General features: G+C 47.3%; 5 protein-coding genes across 5 annotated transcripts; 3 read left to right on the top strand and 2 right to left on the bottom strand.

The window, feature by feature from the left end:
• Positions 1-106: 106 nt before the first annotated feature.
• On the bottom strand, positions 107-4,627 carry N7520_004533 (uncharacterized protein; the record flags this gene model as incomplete). Its single annotated transcript, XM_057138467.1, has 3 exons — positions 107-1,481; positions 1,543-2,362; positions 2,416-4,627. 3 exons carry the CDS (start codon positions 4,625-4,627, stop codon positions 107-109), a joined length of 4,407 nt encoding a protein of 1,468 aa, XP_056996674.1.
• A 653-nt stretch (positions 4,628-5,280) lies between these two features.
• On the bottom strand, positions 5,281-6,378 carry N7520_004534 (TauD/TfdA dioxygenase family protein; the record flags this gene model as incomplete). The annotated part of the gene is made up of 2 exons (XM_057138468.1): positions 5,281-5,526; positions 5,572-6,378. 2 exons carry the CDS (start codon positions 6,376-6,378, stop codon positions 5,281-5,283), a joined length of 1,053 nt encoding a protein of 350 aa, XP_056996675.1.
• A 1,083-nt stretch (positions 6,379-7,461) lies between these two features.
• Positions 7,462-8,427, top strand: N7520_004535 (short-chain dehydrogenase; the record flags this gene model as incomplete). Its single annotated transcript, XM_057138469.1, has 2 exons — positions 7,462-7,709; positions 7,767-8,427. The coding sequence occupies 2 exons, from the start codon at positions 7,462-7,464 to the stop codon at positions 8,425-8,427; spliced, it is 909 nt and encodes a 302-aa protein (XP_056996676.1).
• A 479-nt stretch (positions 8,428-8,906) lies between these two features.
• N7520_004536 (Zn(II)2Cys6 transcription factor) lies at positions 8,907-10,755 on the top strand (the record flags this gene model as incomplete). Its single annotated transcript, XM_057138470.1, has 3 exons — positions 8,907-9,632; positions 9,685-9,828; positions 9,877-10,755. The coding sequence occupies 3 exons, from the start codon at positions 8,907-8,909 to the stop codon at positions 10,753-10,755; spliced, it is 1,749 nt and encodes a 582-aa protein (XP_056996677.1).
• An 877-nt stretch (positions 10,756-11,632) lies between these two features.
• On the top strand, positions 11,633-12,541 carry N7520_004537 (uncharacterized protein; the record flags this gene model as incomplete). Its single annotated transcript, XM_057138471.1, has 1 exon — positions 11,633-12,541. The coding sequence occupies one exon, from the start codon at positions 11,633-11,635 to the stop codon at positions 12,539-12,541; it is 909 nt and encodes a 302-aa protein (XP_056996678.1).
• Between the last annotated feature and the right edge of the window lie 403 nt (positions 12,542-12,944).

Raw genomic sequence — 12,944 nt, forward strand, 5'->3', positions numbered from 1 at the left:
AAAAGTCGAAAAATGAAATAAACATTCAACGACCTTGGAACATCCAGAGCGCGATGAATCAAATTCTCCAAAAAATAACCCAATCTTCGGCTGGCTCCCCATCTCCTCAAGACTCATAGAGCTCTTTGAATGCACTATCACGCTGAAGAAGGGTCTGGGGTGCGTCGAACTCTGCCAATTGTCCATCTTTTATCACAGCAATTTTATCAAAATCAATAATTGTCTCCAGTCGATGAGCGACGGCCAAGATTGTGCAGTCCGCGAATTGTTCCCGAATAATACGCTGCATGAGCGCGTCGGAAACGACATCCACATTGCTCGTCGCCTCGTCTAAAATAATCACTTTACTACCACGCAGCAGCGCTCTTGCCAGGCAAAACAGCTGTCTCTGACCATGTGAGAAGAAATTCATATCCAAATGAGCCTCGAGTCCGCCCTTGGTGTGGATGATATCCCAAAGCTCGACGCGACGCAAGGCTTCTTCAATTTTGTCCAAAGGTTTGGATTGGTCGGGGTCCATGTTCGCGCGAACGGTGCCATGTGTGAAGAAAGGCTCCTGTGGAATCGCATTCAGAGCCGCACGGGTGGTCTGTCGTGGAATTCGAGTAATATCCACGCCATCAATCAGAATTTGACTTGTAGGCTCAACTTCTAGCATGCGGAACAAGCTGGCTAGAAGGGAGCTTTTGCCGCTGCCACTTCTTCCGCATATGCCGATCTTTTCTCCGGCTCTTATCGTCATGCTCAAATTGCGAAGAACGTAGTTCTCATCTCCTGAGTTATAAGATGCGTAGACATTGCGGAACTCAATGTTTCCCTTGGAGGGCCATGAGGATTGAATTGAATTCGAGAAATCCGGAAGATTATTTTCTCCAGATCGATTCTCGTTTGGAGTGTTGGTCAAAAAGTCCCTTATGCGAGAGACTGCACCAATAGATGTTTCGAGATTGGCCCAATTGCGAAGAATCTCCGACAGAGACTGGCTAAAGGTGATGACATTGAGGATGGCCAAGCCGACATATCCTGTGCCGAGCTCTGTTCGAAGCCTGACAACTAGAATCATGAGGATTGCGCCAAGAATGGCCACTGATACATCCAGAGCGAGCTCAAGCCAACGTTGGATGCAGAATAACAAGTAGAATGGCTTCTGGGAGGCATCTAGCAGTGTCAGATTTTGAGCTTCAAAAACAGGAGACCAGCCAAAGGCCCGGATTGTCACCAGGCCAGATAAACTCTCGATGAATTGAGAAAAGAGGGGTGACTTCGCCTCCAAATCGAGAAAACGTATCTGTCGTGACGTTCTAAGGTAGAATTTCTGCAACATCCACATGAAAAGAAACACTGCTGGCATGACTGCAGCAAAGTAGCTGGCTGAGATACACATCAGCACACAAGACATAATGCCACCAGACAAAGACAGAGTAAAATCGGTGGCGGAGTAGGGTAGGTCATGGTCAATCAAAGTCATGTCTTGGCTGAATCTAGTTGCACAAGCTCAATCAGCTGGATAATTCTATCCTGGTCAGACTATCAAGTTCTTACCTGTTGATAGTGCTGCCAATATCGGTTGATGTGAAGAAAGAAAGCGGTGCATTCATCACCGACCCCACAAGTCTTTGATGAAGCCTCTGGGCACTCTTGGAGGCGAAAAATATGATATAGTGATATCCACCCCCAATAAGGAAAAGCATCGCCAACATCGCAAGCATTCCATAAAGTCCTAGATAGAGCCCATTGACATCTCGACCATGCTCCTCCAATGAACTAGTCCAGGAATTCACCAGGTATTCGCTCATTTTCATCGAGACGCCTGTTAGTAGAAACGAAGCAATCCAAAAAACGCTGGATATCCAATGTACTGAGCCAAGGTAATAAGCGTAAAGGGATAAGTCGCCGTTCTGTCTGGTAAGCTCTTGGGCAATGGTTTCGGTACCAGCACCCTGCTCTCTCCCTGCCGTTGGAAGATTGAATTCAACATGGGTCTGGGCCTTGACTGGGTCCTCATTTGCCTCGGCTCGATATCGCGCCTTGAGTAGCGATACATAGCCACGGTTTGCTTCCAGTTCTTCCAAGCAACCTTGTTCAGCGATAGACCCATTACTGTCCATGGCAACAATGAGATCCGCATAAGAAAGTCTGTGTACGGCATGGGTAGCCAAGAGTACAGTTGTTCCTAATTTGCGGAGCAGTCCTTGCCTCGAAAGCAATTTCATGAATATGCGCTCTTCTGTATCTGCATCAAGACCAGAGAAAACATCGTCCAACATGATTACTTCTTTGCGTGAGTAAACAGCACGGGCAAGGGCTAGACGCTGTTTCTGGCCACCAGAAAGAGAAATACCCGATGAGCCAACTTTTGTGACTGAAAAATGTTAGCACCTGTTCATAATTCGTAAGCGTAGAAGAAGAACTTACAATGGCCATTGGGCAGCATAGCAATATCCTGATCCAATGCACAAGCACTAACAACCTCATCATACCAGTCCTGATTGTACATGGAAGTTCCCAAAATATTATCTCGGAAAGAAGTGTTCCTGATCCAAGGGGTTTGGTCGACGAACCCAGTCTGTGGGTGGCTTGTATATATAAACCCTTTTGTGGAGGGAGTTTCTCCAAGCATGCCCTTGAGAAGAGTACTTTTTCCACAACCTGTAGGTCCGATTATGATGCAGAGCTGTCCTTTTTGAATATTTAGGTTGATGTCCTTGATGCAGAATGTTGAATCATCGCTCCACGAGAAGCTGGCGTCTCGAACGACAATGACATCTGGTTTACCATCTGAGTTTTTCAACCCAGGGGTCAAATCCTGAAGTTCAATTCCATCTGATAGTGAATCTTCATTCGAGCGGTGCTTGATCCTTTCATCGAGGGTTATCCGATGATCTCGTCGGGCATCTGACTCCAGAAATGTCTGGATCCGCTTAAGAGATGCAAGAGAAGTGCTCATGTATGGAATGGCACGGATGAGTGCATTGAGTGGACTGGAAAGGAGAGATATGAGTGTGAGGGCTGTGTACGCGGTTTCTGCTGTAAGAGCAGACCGACCGTTCTCAGGAAGAAGGGCATAAGTCATGAGGGTGAGAAACGATCCGAAGACCTGTAGGAGATTTGCAAGGAAGACTCGTACAATAAGTAGCCTACGGAACAACTTCGATTCCTGAAGTTCATCCACTCGAAGTTTTTGGATAATACCTGCCAGCCAATCCGTAAAGCCCAGCATCTTGACAGATTTCATTGACCCAAGCATGGTTGTAGTTGCATCCACTCTTGTTTGAATTCGTTGCATCCAAATTTCCTGAGCATGGCCCATAATTTTGGAGATAGATATGATTGAGACGGTGGAAAATAGAGCAATTGCAGCTGCAGCGATACACGCTACGCCCAGTTGGCGAGCGAGCAGATAGAGCGCAATGGTCAGCTCAAGTGGGACCGCCCAGAAATCATTGATATACTCCAATCCAAGACAGATAGACTGCACATCACTAGACATGAGAGTAACTGCGACTGACTCATCGAGTGCTGTGATTGATAAATCGACCGTCTTGGAGTATATAAGGCTAACCAAACTGCCACGCACACTTGTAACAAAGCGATATGTCATGTGATAGTAGGCACCATTCGACACAGCCACACCGAGGAGGACTATGAAGAAAGCTCCAGTTAAGCCCCATCCAACGCTATCGGGCTGAGTTTCATCGCTTGCAAAAGAGATTGTCCGCGTCAAAAGAAACGGCTGAGCGTAGCGGAAGCCAATCTGACATAGCCGCGGCACAATACAATATAAGAGTGGCTTAGTATTTGCACGCAGAACCGCCCAGAAGAGGGCCCTTGGCTTGCTTTGCTGAGCATTATCCCAAGCATTATTCATTCTTGTCTGCAAGAGTTCAGCTGACATGTCGCGATCGATTGGATAGAGATCCTCATTACGAAGAACTCGGCGAAAACCGGATGTCATGAGTTGATTCAACCAGAAAAAAAATGACTTGGAATAAATTCCACTTGTTTCTTCGGGAGAAAGGTGGCGGTAGGCTTCCAATAGAATACCATGTTTCTCTGTCGCCTCGGCGAGTAGCACCAAGACTTTAACGCCGATCATTCCCGCAAAGCAGCTGGTGATTGACTTACTTGCCCCATTTAGAAATAGGGTACGAGATCGGGCGATATCAAAAATCAGAGTGAGTAGAATGTATCCATTGATGAGTGGCGATGGGCGAATGGAACGTGCATGCTCGAGATGCGAGAGGAAACAAAGACCAAGGCTGACAACAAAAGCCAGCACCGAAGCAGCGATTGTGAAATTGGTGCGTAGAGAGGGATTTAAGATGTGAAGAATCACTAGTGCCAACTGCAGTGCCGAAAACACTCCCAGAAATGCTTGCTTGCTTTCATGTAGAAAGCCACCCGCCAAGACTTTTGGGCGCTGTCGATTCAGGGCAACTATGCGATAGGGTAGGCATAATAAGAGAAGTGCAGATGGCACCACAGAGAGAACTGAGTCTTCAAAAAGTGGTGTGAAGTCAAATCCAGTGACTGCCCCCGGACCAAAGGCGTTGATATTTTGGTTCCTGGGGCTCAATGGATGTGAGGCGTTTCCCAAAAGACCGCCCTGGGCTGGGAGAATTGACATAATCAGAGCACGCAGTATGAGAATTTCGATACTTGAAAATGGGCGGAGTTGAATAAGAATGAAAGAGGGCTAAGTGGGCCGAAAACGCATAAGTAGCATAGATGGAGGGATGTCCATGAACGTAGGTGAGAATCAAGGAATTTATTGCAACCTTACAATCAGACTCAGGCAACAGCCTCAGAAAGATAAGCGACAGGATGGCGTAAGCATGGCGCGAACGCCAAGCCTACCTTGCAATGGCGCACGGATATCTCCGAGAAGCTATCATTGTTCTGAGTGCGGGGTAGCCCTAAGTACAACCAATCATAGTCTTATTTTCATAATCTAAACCGTACGCCTGGACCCTGACCAGGCAGACAGGTATAACGGTCTCGAACATATTGAATGTCGTAGATGCTATTGTTGTTGCCTATGCTTCTTGCATACTCATAGATTAGTGCTATGACCACACCAATATCACCATTTAGGCACTAGATGATATTTCTTCTAGGTGACTCATTTTTAACAATTTAGCAGGAAACCTCTGATATAGTATAGTAATAGGTAATCAGCAAAAACCAAACTGCTGCAACTTGCTAACACCTCATCGAAATCACAAGTTGAAGTAAAGGGCTAGAATCCATAAAAATCGTAGCAAAATCTGTTTTCTTTATTCAAATGATGATACCTTCTTTCTTCTCTGGGATTCCCTTCTCAGGAGCCATAGCAGCCATGGCAGCCTGCTTTTTCGCAGCGATATATCCCTTAATAAAGTCCGACATGAGATCCTCAGTCTCCGTCTTCGGGTTCAATCCCCAGGCAGTCGATGACGAATCGAGCAGGGTAGCCCTCCTCATATCACGAACATACTTTCCCGCAAAGGAGCCACCAGCTGCCTTGTGCATAACGCATGTGTTATCCTATTAATATTAGCATAATTCAGAATTCAGTGTGGCTCAACTTACCCAAATGACAATATCGCCATCATTCTCCCAATCAATTGTGAAAGTGTACTTGTCCTGTGTAGCGTGATCCAGCAAAGCCTTGATAACAGGCTGGCTATCTTCTTTCGTCCATCCATCAAAGTGGTGTCCATGTGCGGCGATGTACATGTTCATTCTTCCACTGGGCTCGTGCAGCTGAATCAGCTTGTGACGAGCCATCGCGTTCTTCTCCGCGGGCATATACTTCAGGAAGTCGCAGTCCGGCGCGGCGAGACGCCGGCTATGCCAGATAGAATGCCACAGGACATAATCGTTGATTCTCTCCTTTGTCTCGGCATCGAGATCATCGTATGCGGTTCGGGTATCGGCAAATGCGGTACCGCCGCCAGTTCCCTTGGGCGGGAGCTGATGGGCGCGAAGAATGGACAGTCCCACTCGGCGATTGTTGTAAGAGCAATCCACGTGGAAAAGGTTGTTTCCTTGGCCGAGTTGGTATTTGAGGCTGTTTGTCTGAAGAAGCGAGCCGTCGTCTTCGATGTTGGACACGTCCGTGAGCTCGGTGAAAGGATCCAGGCGATATTTTTTGCCAGGAGCTACGAAAACAGTGGATGAATCGAGCTCGCCAAGTTGACGAGCAAAGGCTACATGGCGTGCGTCATCGAGCTGGGCTCCACGGAAGACAAGGACACCGTACTTGGCCATGCCATCACGAATGACCTGGATCTCTTCTTCTGGCAACGGTCTGGAGAAGTCGATTCCATGGCACTCGGCGCCAATTGTGGGGTGAAGAGGCTTGAATGATACTGAATGAGTGTTGATGGATGCCATTGGTGCGAATTTGGTAAAGACGTGGGTCTAGAAATTTTTGAATAGCTTGGACTAACTTGGCAGACTTGGCTACCTTGGCGGACAGCGAGGTTTATATTCTCATCGTCTTACTTCAGATATTTTTAGTTCCATATTCCTTCGGCCTGGGGAATCTAAGAAAAATCACACGAGAGTTGGAATTAGGGTCCAAGATGTGGTTGAAACAGGAAGGAGCAAGGCTCCGATGACGCCGTCAAATCAACGATTGCTACAGCGAAAAAGAATGTGAAACCCCCAGTTTTCCGGACATGTTGACCCAATCGTGGACTTGCACTAAAGGAGCCAGTTGAATACCAGAAGACTTCATTCTTAGGATCATAGTCCGATATGGAGATGGGGTCTATATTTGATTTCCGAATGTGGATTAGCTTGGTTTTTGTATTTCACAGTATTGTCCATATCACAGGCCAGAATCACCGCTCGTATTGTAATATCGGGGTAAGTGCCTCTGAAACTGGGGTCCATATTTACAGCCCCAATGCATGTACTTGTTCTTTTTCAGGTAAAAGTTCATCGGGGGCTATTATCAAAACTATCATACCCATTTAGTCAAGCACCTACCAAGATAGGCAATATACTGATGCTTACATGTTGCTATTAAAGTTCTTGACTTTTTCAATCTTCAATTTCCGACTCACCAGTCAGCATCTTAAAGTCAACCACGCAATTCCTCAGCTCCTTGCTTGTTCAGGAAAGGATCGACACAGTTGAAGTCCCCCAATTTGACAGCCCCGTATATCTCTGCGGAGTAAAAAGTACTTCAGGAGCTGCGATGTAAGAATCCTGTAATATCTCTCATAAAGACACATATTACTTGGCAAGAGAACACGGAGCTCACATCCTGCAGCTCACCACCTTAATCTTCCGTTGCTTCAATCACGACTGAAGATATCTTCGAGTTAGCAAAGCTACGTATACGGTGCAAAATGGTAGAGCGACTTGGACAGAAATCAGTCCTTGTCACAGGGTGGGTCAGCGCAAGTGTAATCATGCTGAATGACAATTATTAACATCATTTTAGTTGTACACCTGGTGGCATCGGTCATGGTCTTTGCCATGAATTTTACAAACAAGGTGCTTGGAATGACTAAAGAAGGCGGTTCAGCTACTAACATTATTCCAGGTCTTCATGTTATCGCCACAGCTCGTGATCTATCAGTCTTGAAAGAACTAGCCGCACTGGGGATGAGCACCGTCCAACTTGACGTGACAGATCCCATCAGCATCAAAAATTGCCACAAAATTGTTGCTGGGTTAACCGGAGGACGACTTGACATTCTCGTCAATAATGCGTAAGATCAAATCTCCGCAACCAGTATCACGTCTTTGCTAACATGTTCTTCATCAAGTGGTCGTACACACACGCATCCTGCTCTAGATCTGGATATTCAAGACGTACGGACAACATTCGAGACTAATGTCTTTGGTGTAATGGCAATGGTGGCTGCATTCTCGGATCTCTTGATTGAAGCCCAAGGCTTGATTATCAACGTTGCCTCTTTGTCAGCTCTTGTCCCATATGCCTTTGGAAGTGCTTACTGTGCTAGCAAAGGTGCCATTGTTAGTTACAGTCGCACTTTGCGTCAAGAGCTACGCCCTCTTGGCGTAAGAGTGATGGTTTGCATGGTCGGCACGGTGAAGTCCAATATTCACAATAGGGCGCACAGATCTCTGCCTGCGAACTCGGTTTATCAACCTATCAATGACGTTTTTCAGAGGCGTCTAACGTTCGTCAACAACAACAGTCCATATGATACCGATTCATTCTCAAAAGAACTCGTGGCGAATTCTTTGAAGAGTGAATGGCCGTGGTTTGTCCGGAGCTGGGTGGGGAGACCGGACTGGTTCTATTATGGTGGATTGGCATGGTTGTTGTGGTGGGGATCGACATTGTTTGGTGAATGGGTGGTGGACTATGTTTGTTGGAGAATGTTTGAATTGTGGAAGTTGAAGAGTTTGAGATCGCGAGTTGAGGAAATTGATGAGCAAACGCCTTCCAAGGTGGAGTGAATGATCTTACAGCAGATTAGATACCTCGATACCACATACTTTACCTTTCCAATACCAATAGATGCATACCTGAAGGTCGTCTTCTGCACAATATGACATCGAGCATTAATTGAAGTGTACGTCACAGGCCGGATGGTGGCAGTGTATCTAGGCAGCAGGCGGAGATTCAGTCGCTTCGCCGAATATAATGGCTTCAGCTGAAAATATCGTCCAGGCATCATCGTTTATGCTCTTTTCCAGGGTCAAGCTTCTCACGACGTTCGATTCTATCTCGCGCTGTATTCCAAATCCGGACATGTTGGTTCTATCTCTGTAAGTTGATTGGATGGTCAAGTGCGGAGAGGTGGGGTCAGCCCAACGGACACAAATCACGCCAAGTGGCGGTGCAGCCTTAATGCCCTCATGGCCCCCAAACAATATTAATATCAACTTCTTCCCCTAAATTAATCATCTAGATAAACAGCCTGAGCCCCTCTATCATGGTTTACTGTGGAAAGCCCAGCAAAGGCTGTGGTCAGTGCCGGACTCGCAAAGTCCGATGCGATCAGGCCCAACCGGCTTGCTCGCAGTGCGTTAGGGCCAAGCGGGAATGCCCCGGCTATCGAGACCAGTTATCATTAATGTTCCGCGACGAAAGCAAATCAGTGGCAAGGAAAGCGAAAGCGGAGGCAAAGGATTCAAGAGCAGGCTTAGTCAAGTCCGCCAAATCGAAGACAACACGGTCGCCTCGCGTTACTTCCCCAGAGGGGAACCGCACAGCTTCCCTAGAATGGAATCCTCTGCGCCCCATTAACCTTTCAGCGGGGCCAAATCAGCGGTTCGGCTTCAACGCAACTCCACAGTATATCGTACCGAATGCATGGGATGTTCCTATGGAAGTGCAGCCTTTGGCCCCAACCAAGGAAGATGCCTTATGTTACTTTATGCGCTCTCATTCATTCCCGGGCGCATTTTGGTCATCCGACATGATGGGCAGATTCATGATGCAGTCTGATGGACCGATAAGTCAGTGCGCCATGAAGGCAAGTATCAACGCAGTGGCGTCCGCAATGCTGTGCAGGGTTCAGAAAGTGACCTCGCTCATGGAGGTCGCACGAAAAGAATATGTTTCTGCACTAACACTGTTAAATGACGCACTGGCCAATCCAGAAGAGGCCAAGTCCAATCAAGCCCTCGGAGCGGTCGTGCTGCTTGCCATATACGAAGTAAGTGCATCGAAGGATTCAATGGACATTACCACTGACCCACCTCGCACAGGTTGTCACTTCAAGAGCCCCGCAGGATATTGATCTCTGGACTAACCATATAAACGGAGCTACTGCCCTCCTGGAGATGCGTGGTCCCGATCAACTGAAGACTGAAACTGGCCTTCGTCTTTTTATGCACCTGCGGTATCAGATTGTCCGTCTCCCTTGCTTTCTGTTCTTTGTTCGCTACTAACCTCCGCAGATTATCAGCTGTATGCAACGAGACACCCGAGTACCCGAGTCTCTCCTGGAGGGCTCCAAATATATCCTAGACCTCCGTCCCAGCGAGGCCTATGGTAATCGATTAATCATCATTGTCGGTCGGCTATCGAACCTTCGGGCCGATATAATCGCACACAGAATAACCGATGACCAACAAATTATCGCGGGGGCGTCGGCCATTGAAGCTGACCTGATCGCCTGGCTCGCCGGCTTACCACCCGGCTTCTCCTACGAAGTCCACAAGAAGGATCGTTTTGACTTCCAGTTCCAGCAGCAGTGTCGGGGACTAGCTTTATACGACGAACAGTACCATGTATACCCCAATCTCTGGGTTTGCAATTCATGGAATCAATACCGCTGTGCCCGCATTATTGTCAGCGAGATGATCTTGACCCACGTCCGAAACATGTCCGATTCGTCATCAATGAGAGCACTCTCAGAGGAGTTCCGACAACAATGCCAGACCCTCCGGGCTACCATTCATCGCCTTGCAGTGGACATCTGTCGCAGTGTGCCCTTCTGCCTAGGTGTGCACCATAATAAATCGGACCCATCCCTACCTCCACCAGATAGCTATCTCGGTGGCCTAATTCTTCTCTGGCCAATGTACTTAGCTGGCACTGCGGAAAAACCAACCCACCCGCTTCGTCGGTGGGTGGTGCAGTGTCTGCGCATGGTTGGCAATACCTATGGTCTGGACCAAGCCCTGGCACTGATGGACATCGTTGCAGCAGACCCGGGTATTTTGCGCGAAGAAGAGCAAAATCGGATCACCGAGGTACCTGGGCTATCAACCTTGTCACCCTCCGACATGACAAACTTTTCTTTCCAGCCACCTGGCCTTATGCAAACATTCTGAGGCCTGGGACTCTGCATTGCGCTTTATCCATTGTTTGCTTTTTCTTTTGTTTGCTTGGGGCGGAGTCTTCGGAACGCGAAAAACGCTTGGGGCGCTTGAATATGATGATTATGACCAATTTCTTTCCATGACTAGTTATTCCTAGAAAGTATGACAATTCAATTTTTTGACCACTTAGAATTTCTCTGAATGTTTATTCTCTTATTGGTTTATTTTCTTTCCCCCGTGTTTCTGCCTTGCGGGGTCATTGGTTTCATGCGGGGCTGTGCGCGTCAACTCCGCCTCGTGAGACATAGGCCTTGACTCAGGCATATCTCAATTGGATTTTTTTGGCGCCAATTCCGTGAGATCCGTGCATAGCCCTATCGCTTCCAGCTCTAGAGTATTGTATTGATGCTAGCCAGTTTAGAACACATTCAGCCTTGCCATACTCTAATCCATGGATCCAGGGTTCTGTATTTCACCCCAGGGCCCCGGCCACGAGAAGATATGCATATCATCTAACAACATAGAGTTCAATACGAGGCTTGACTTATTAGAATTGCGACTCAGCTGACTTAAGGCGTTCATGAGCGGCTTTGACAGCCTTGTTTCACTGTGCCGTGCCATGACCTAGCTTATAAAGAACGAGGATACATTTCATTGTTACATAGTTTCTTCATTATAAAACACAAGAGAAGACCACTGGAGACAACAAGATCCCCATCCCAACCACTCAGTTTCATCAACATTGCAACACAAGTTGGGTAACCGACATATCAAAATCATGTCTCTATTTGAACAAACCACTTCCCCTCCACTCTGGTCCTCCTTCCCTTCTAAGAGACCGACTGGACAAACCCAAGCTAAAACTACAAACTGCAAAAAGCCAAGCAGAATGGGTCGCAGCTTCTCAATCTTCAGGGGCCATAAGAATTCTGAGGAGCCCAATATCAACACCATCAGTCGATCCCACAACATCTTCAGCTCAAGCTCCACAGCAACACCCTGGGACCCCCCAGCCTACGAGGAACACCAAAGCCGACCCACCCCACCACGGATCTCTGGAGACGATCCACTGAGCTTCCTCGGGAGCTTCGATACCATCTTCCTAGTAGATGACAGCAGCAGCATGTACGGACCTCGCTGGAAAGAAGCCGAAGCCGCCATCGCAGCCATCGCACCAATATGCACCCAGTACGACAGCGATGGAATAGACCTCTACTTCCTCAACCACCGAAACGAAAGAAACAGTTATTTCCAATCCAGTCACGCAAACAACTCAAGCGGTGCCTATGAGAACATCAAAAGCGCACAAGAAGTCCGCGAAATTTTCAGCAGTGTTACTCCGCGTGGAGGCACTATGGTCGGGAGACGACTGCACGATATTCTAGCACCTTACATGCAACGTGTACAGGCGATGCAAACATCTCGGGACCCCGATGGAACCTATTCTGATGCCGAGAAGATAGTGAAGCCGGTGAATATTATTACGATCACCGATGGGGCATTCTCGGATGATGCGGAAAGTGTTATTGTGCAGGTGGCGAGGATTTTGGATAGTTCGCAGTGTATGGCGGTACCGTGGCAGGTTGGGATTCAATTTTTCCAAATTGGGAATGATAAACAAGCGATGGCTTATTTACAGGAGTTGGATGATGATTTGGGTAAGTGTGACGATGGGAATTTGAGGGATATTGTGGATACTGTACCTTGGCGAGGGTCTACGGGGACATTGAACGCAGAAGGGATTTTGAAGTGTGTTTTGGGCGCTGTGAATAAGAAGTTGGATCGGAAGATGGTGTAGATTTACTAGCAATTCTCAATTTAATGTTCATTTCTAAGTGATCTATTCCAATGTTTTCCCTCAAAGGAGATATGATAACTCAAATGCGCCACACAATTTCAGGAACCGCTGGGGTGGATCCTGCAGGGTCGATCCCAAATCGTAGGAGAACGAATTCAACCCTTTCTGTATATTTAGGTAAATGTAATTCAGGTAAATATAAAGTGGGTAGACCGTAGAGTCATCAGAGCTGACGCGTTAAGGAAATCATATTAAATTACTTCCAAAGTACTCCGTAGTGGTAAACAACTGAAGCATCGAACCATGGTTGGTTGACTGTAGATGATAATCTCCCCAACCTTCACCCGATCCATCCGATTCAGCTTATTCTCAACACCAATCTCTAATGATGCAACGCTCTATT

Source organism: Penicillium odoratum (genome assembly GCF_028828045.1).
Source record: "Penicillium odoratum strain IBT 22623 chromosome Unknown utg000004l_segment0_segment0, whole genome shotgun sequence".
Classification (NCBI taxonomy): Eukaryota; Fungi; Ascomycota; class Eurotiomycetes; order Eurotiales; family Aspergillaceae; genus Penicillium; species Penicillium odoratum.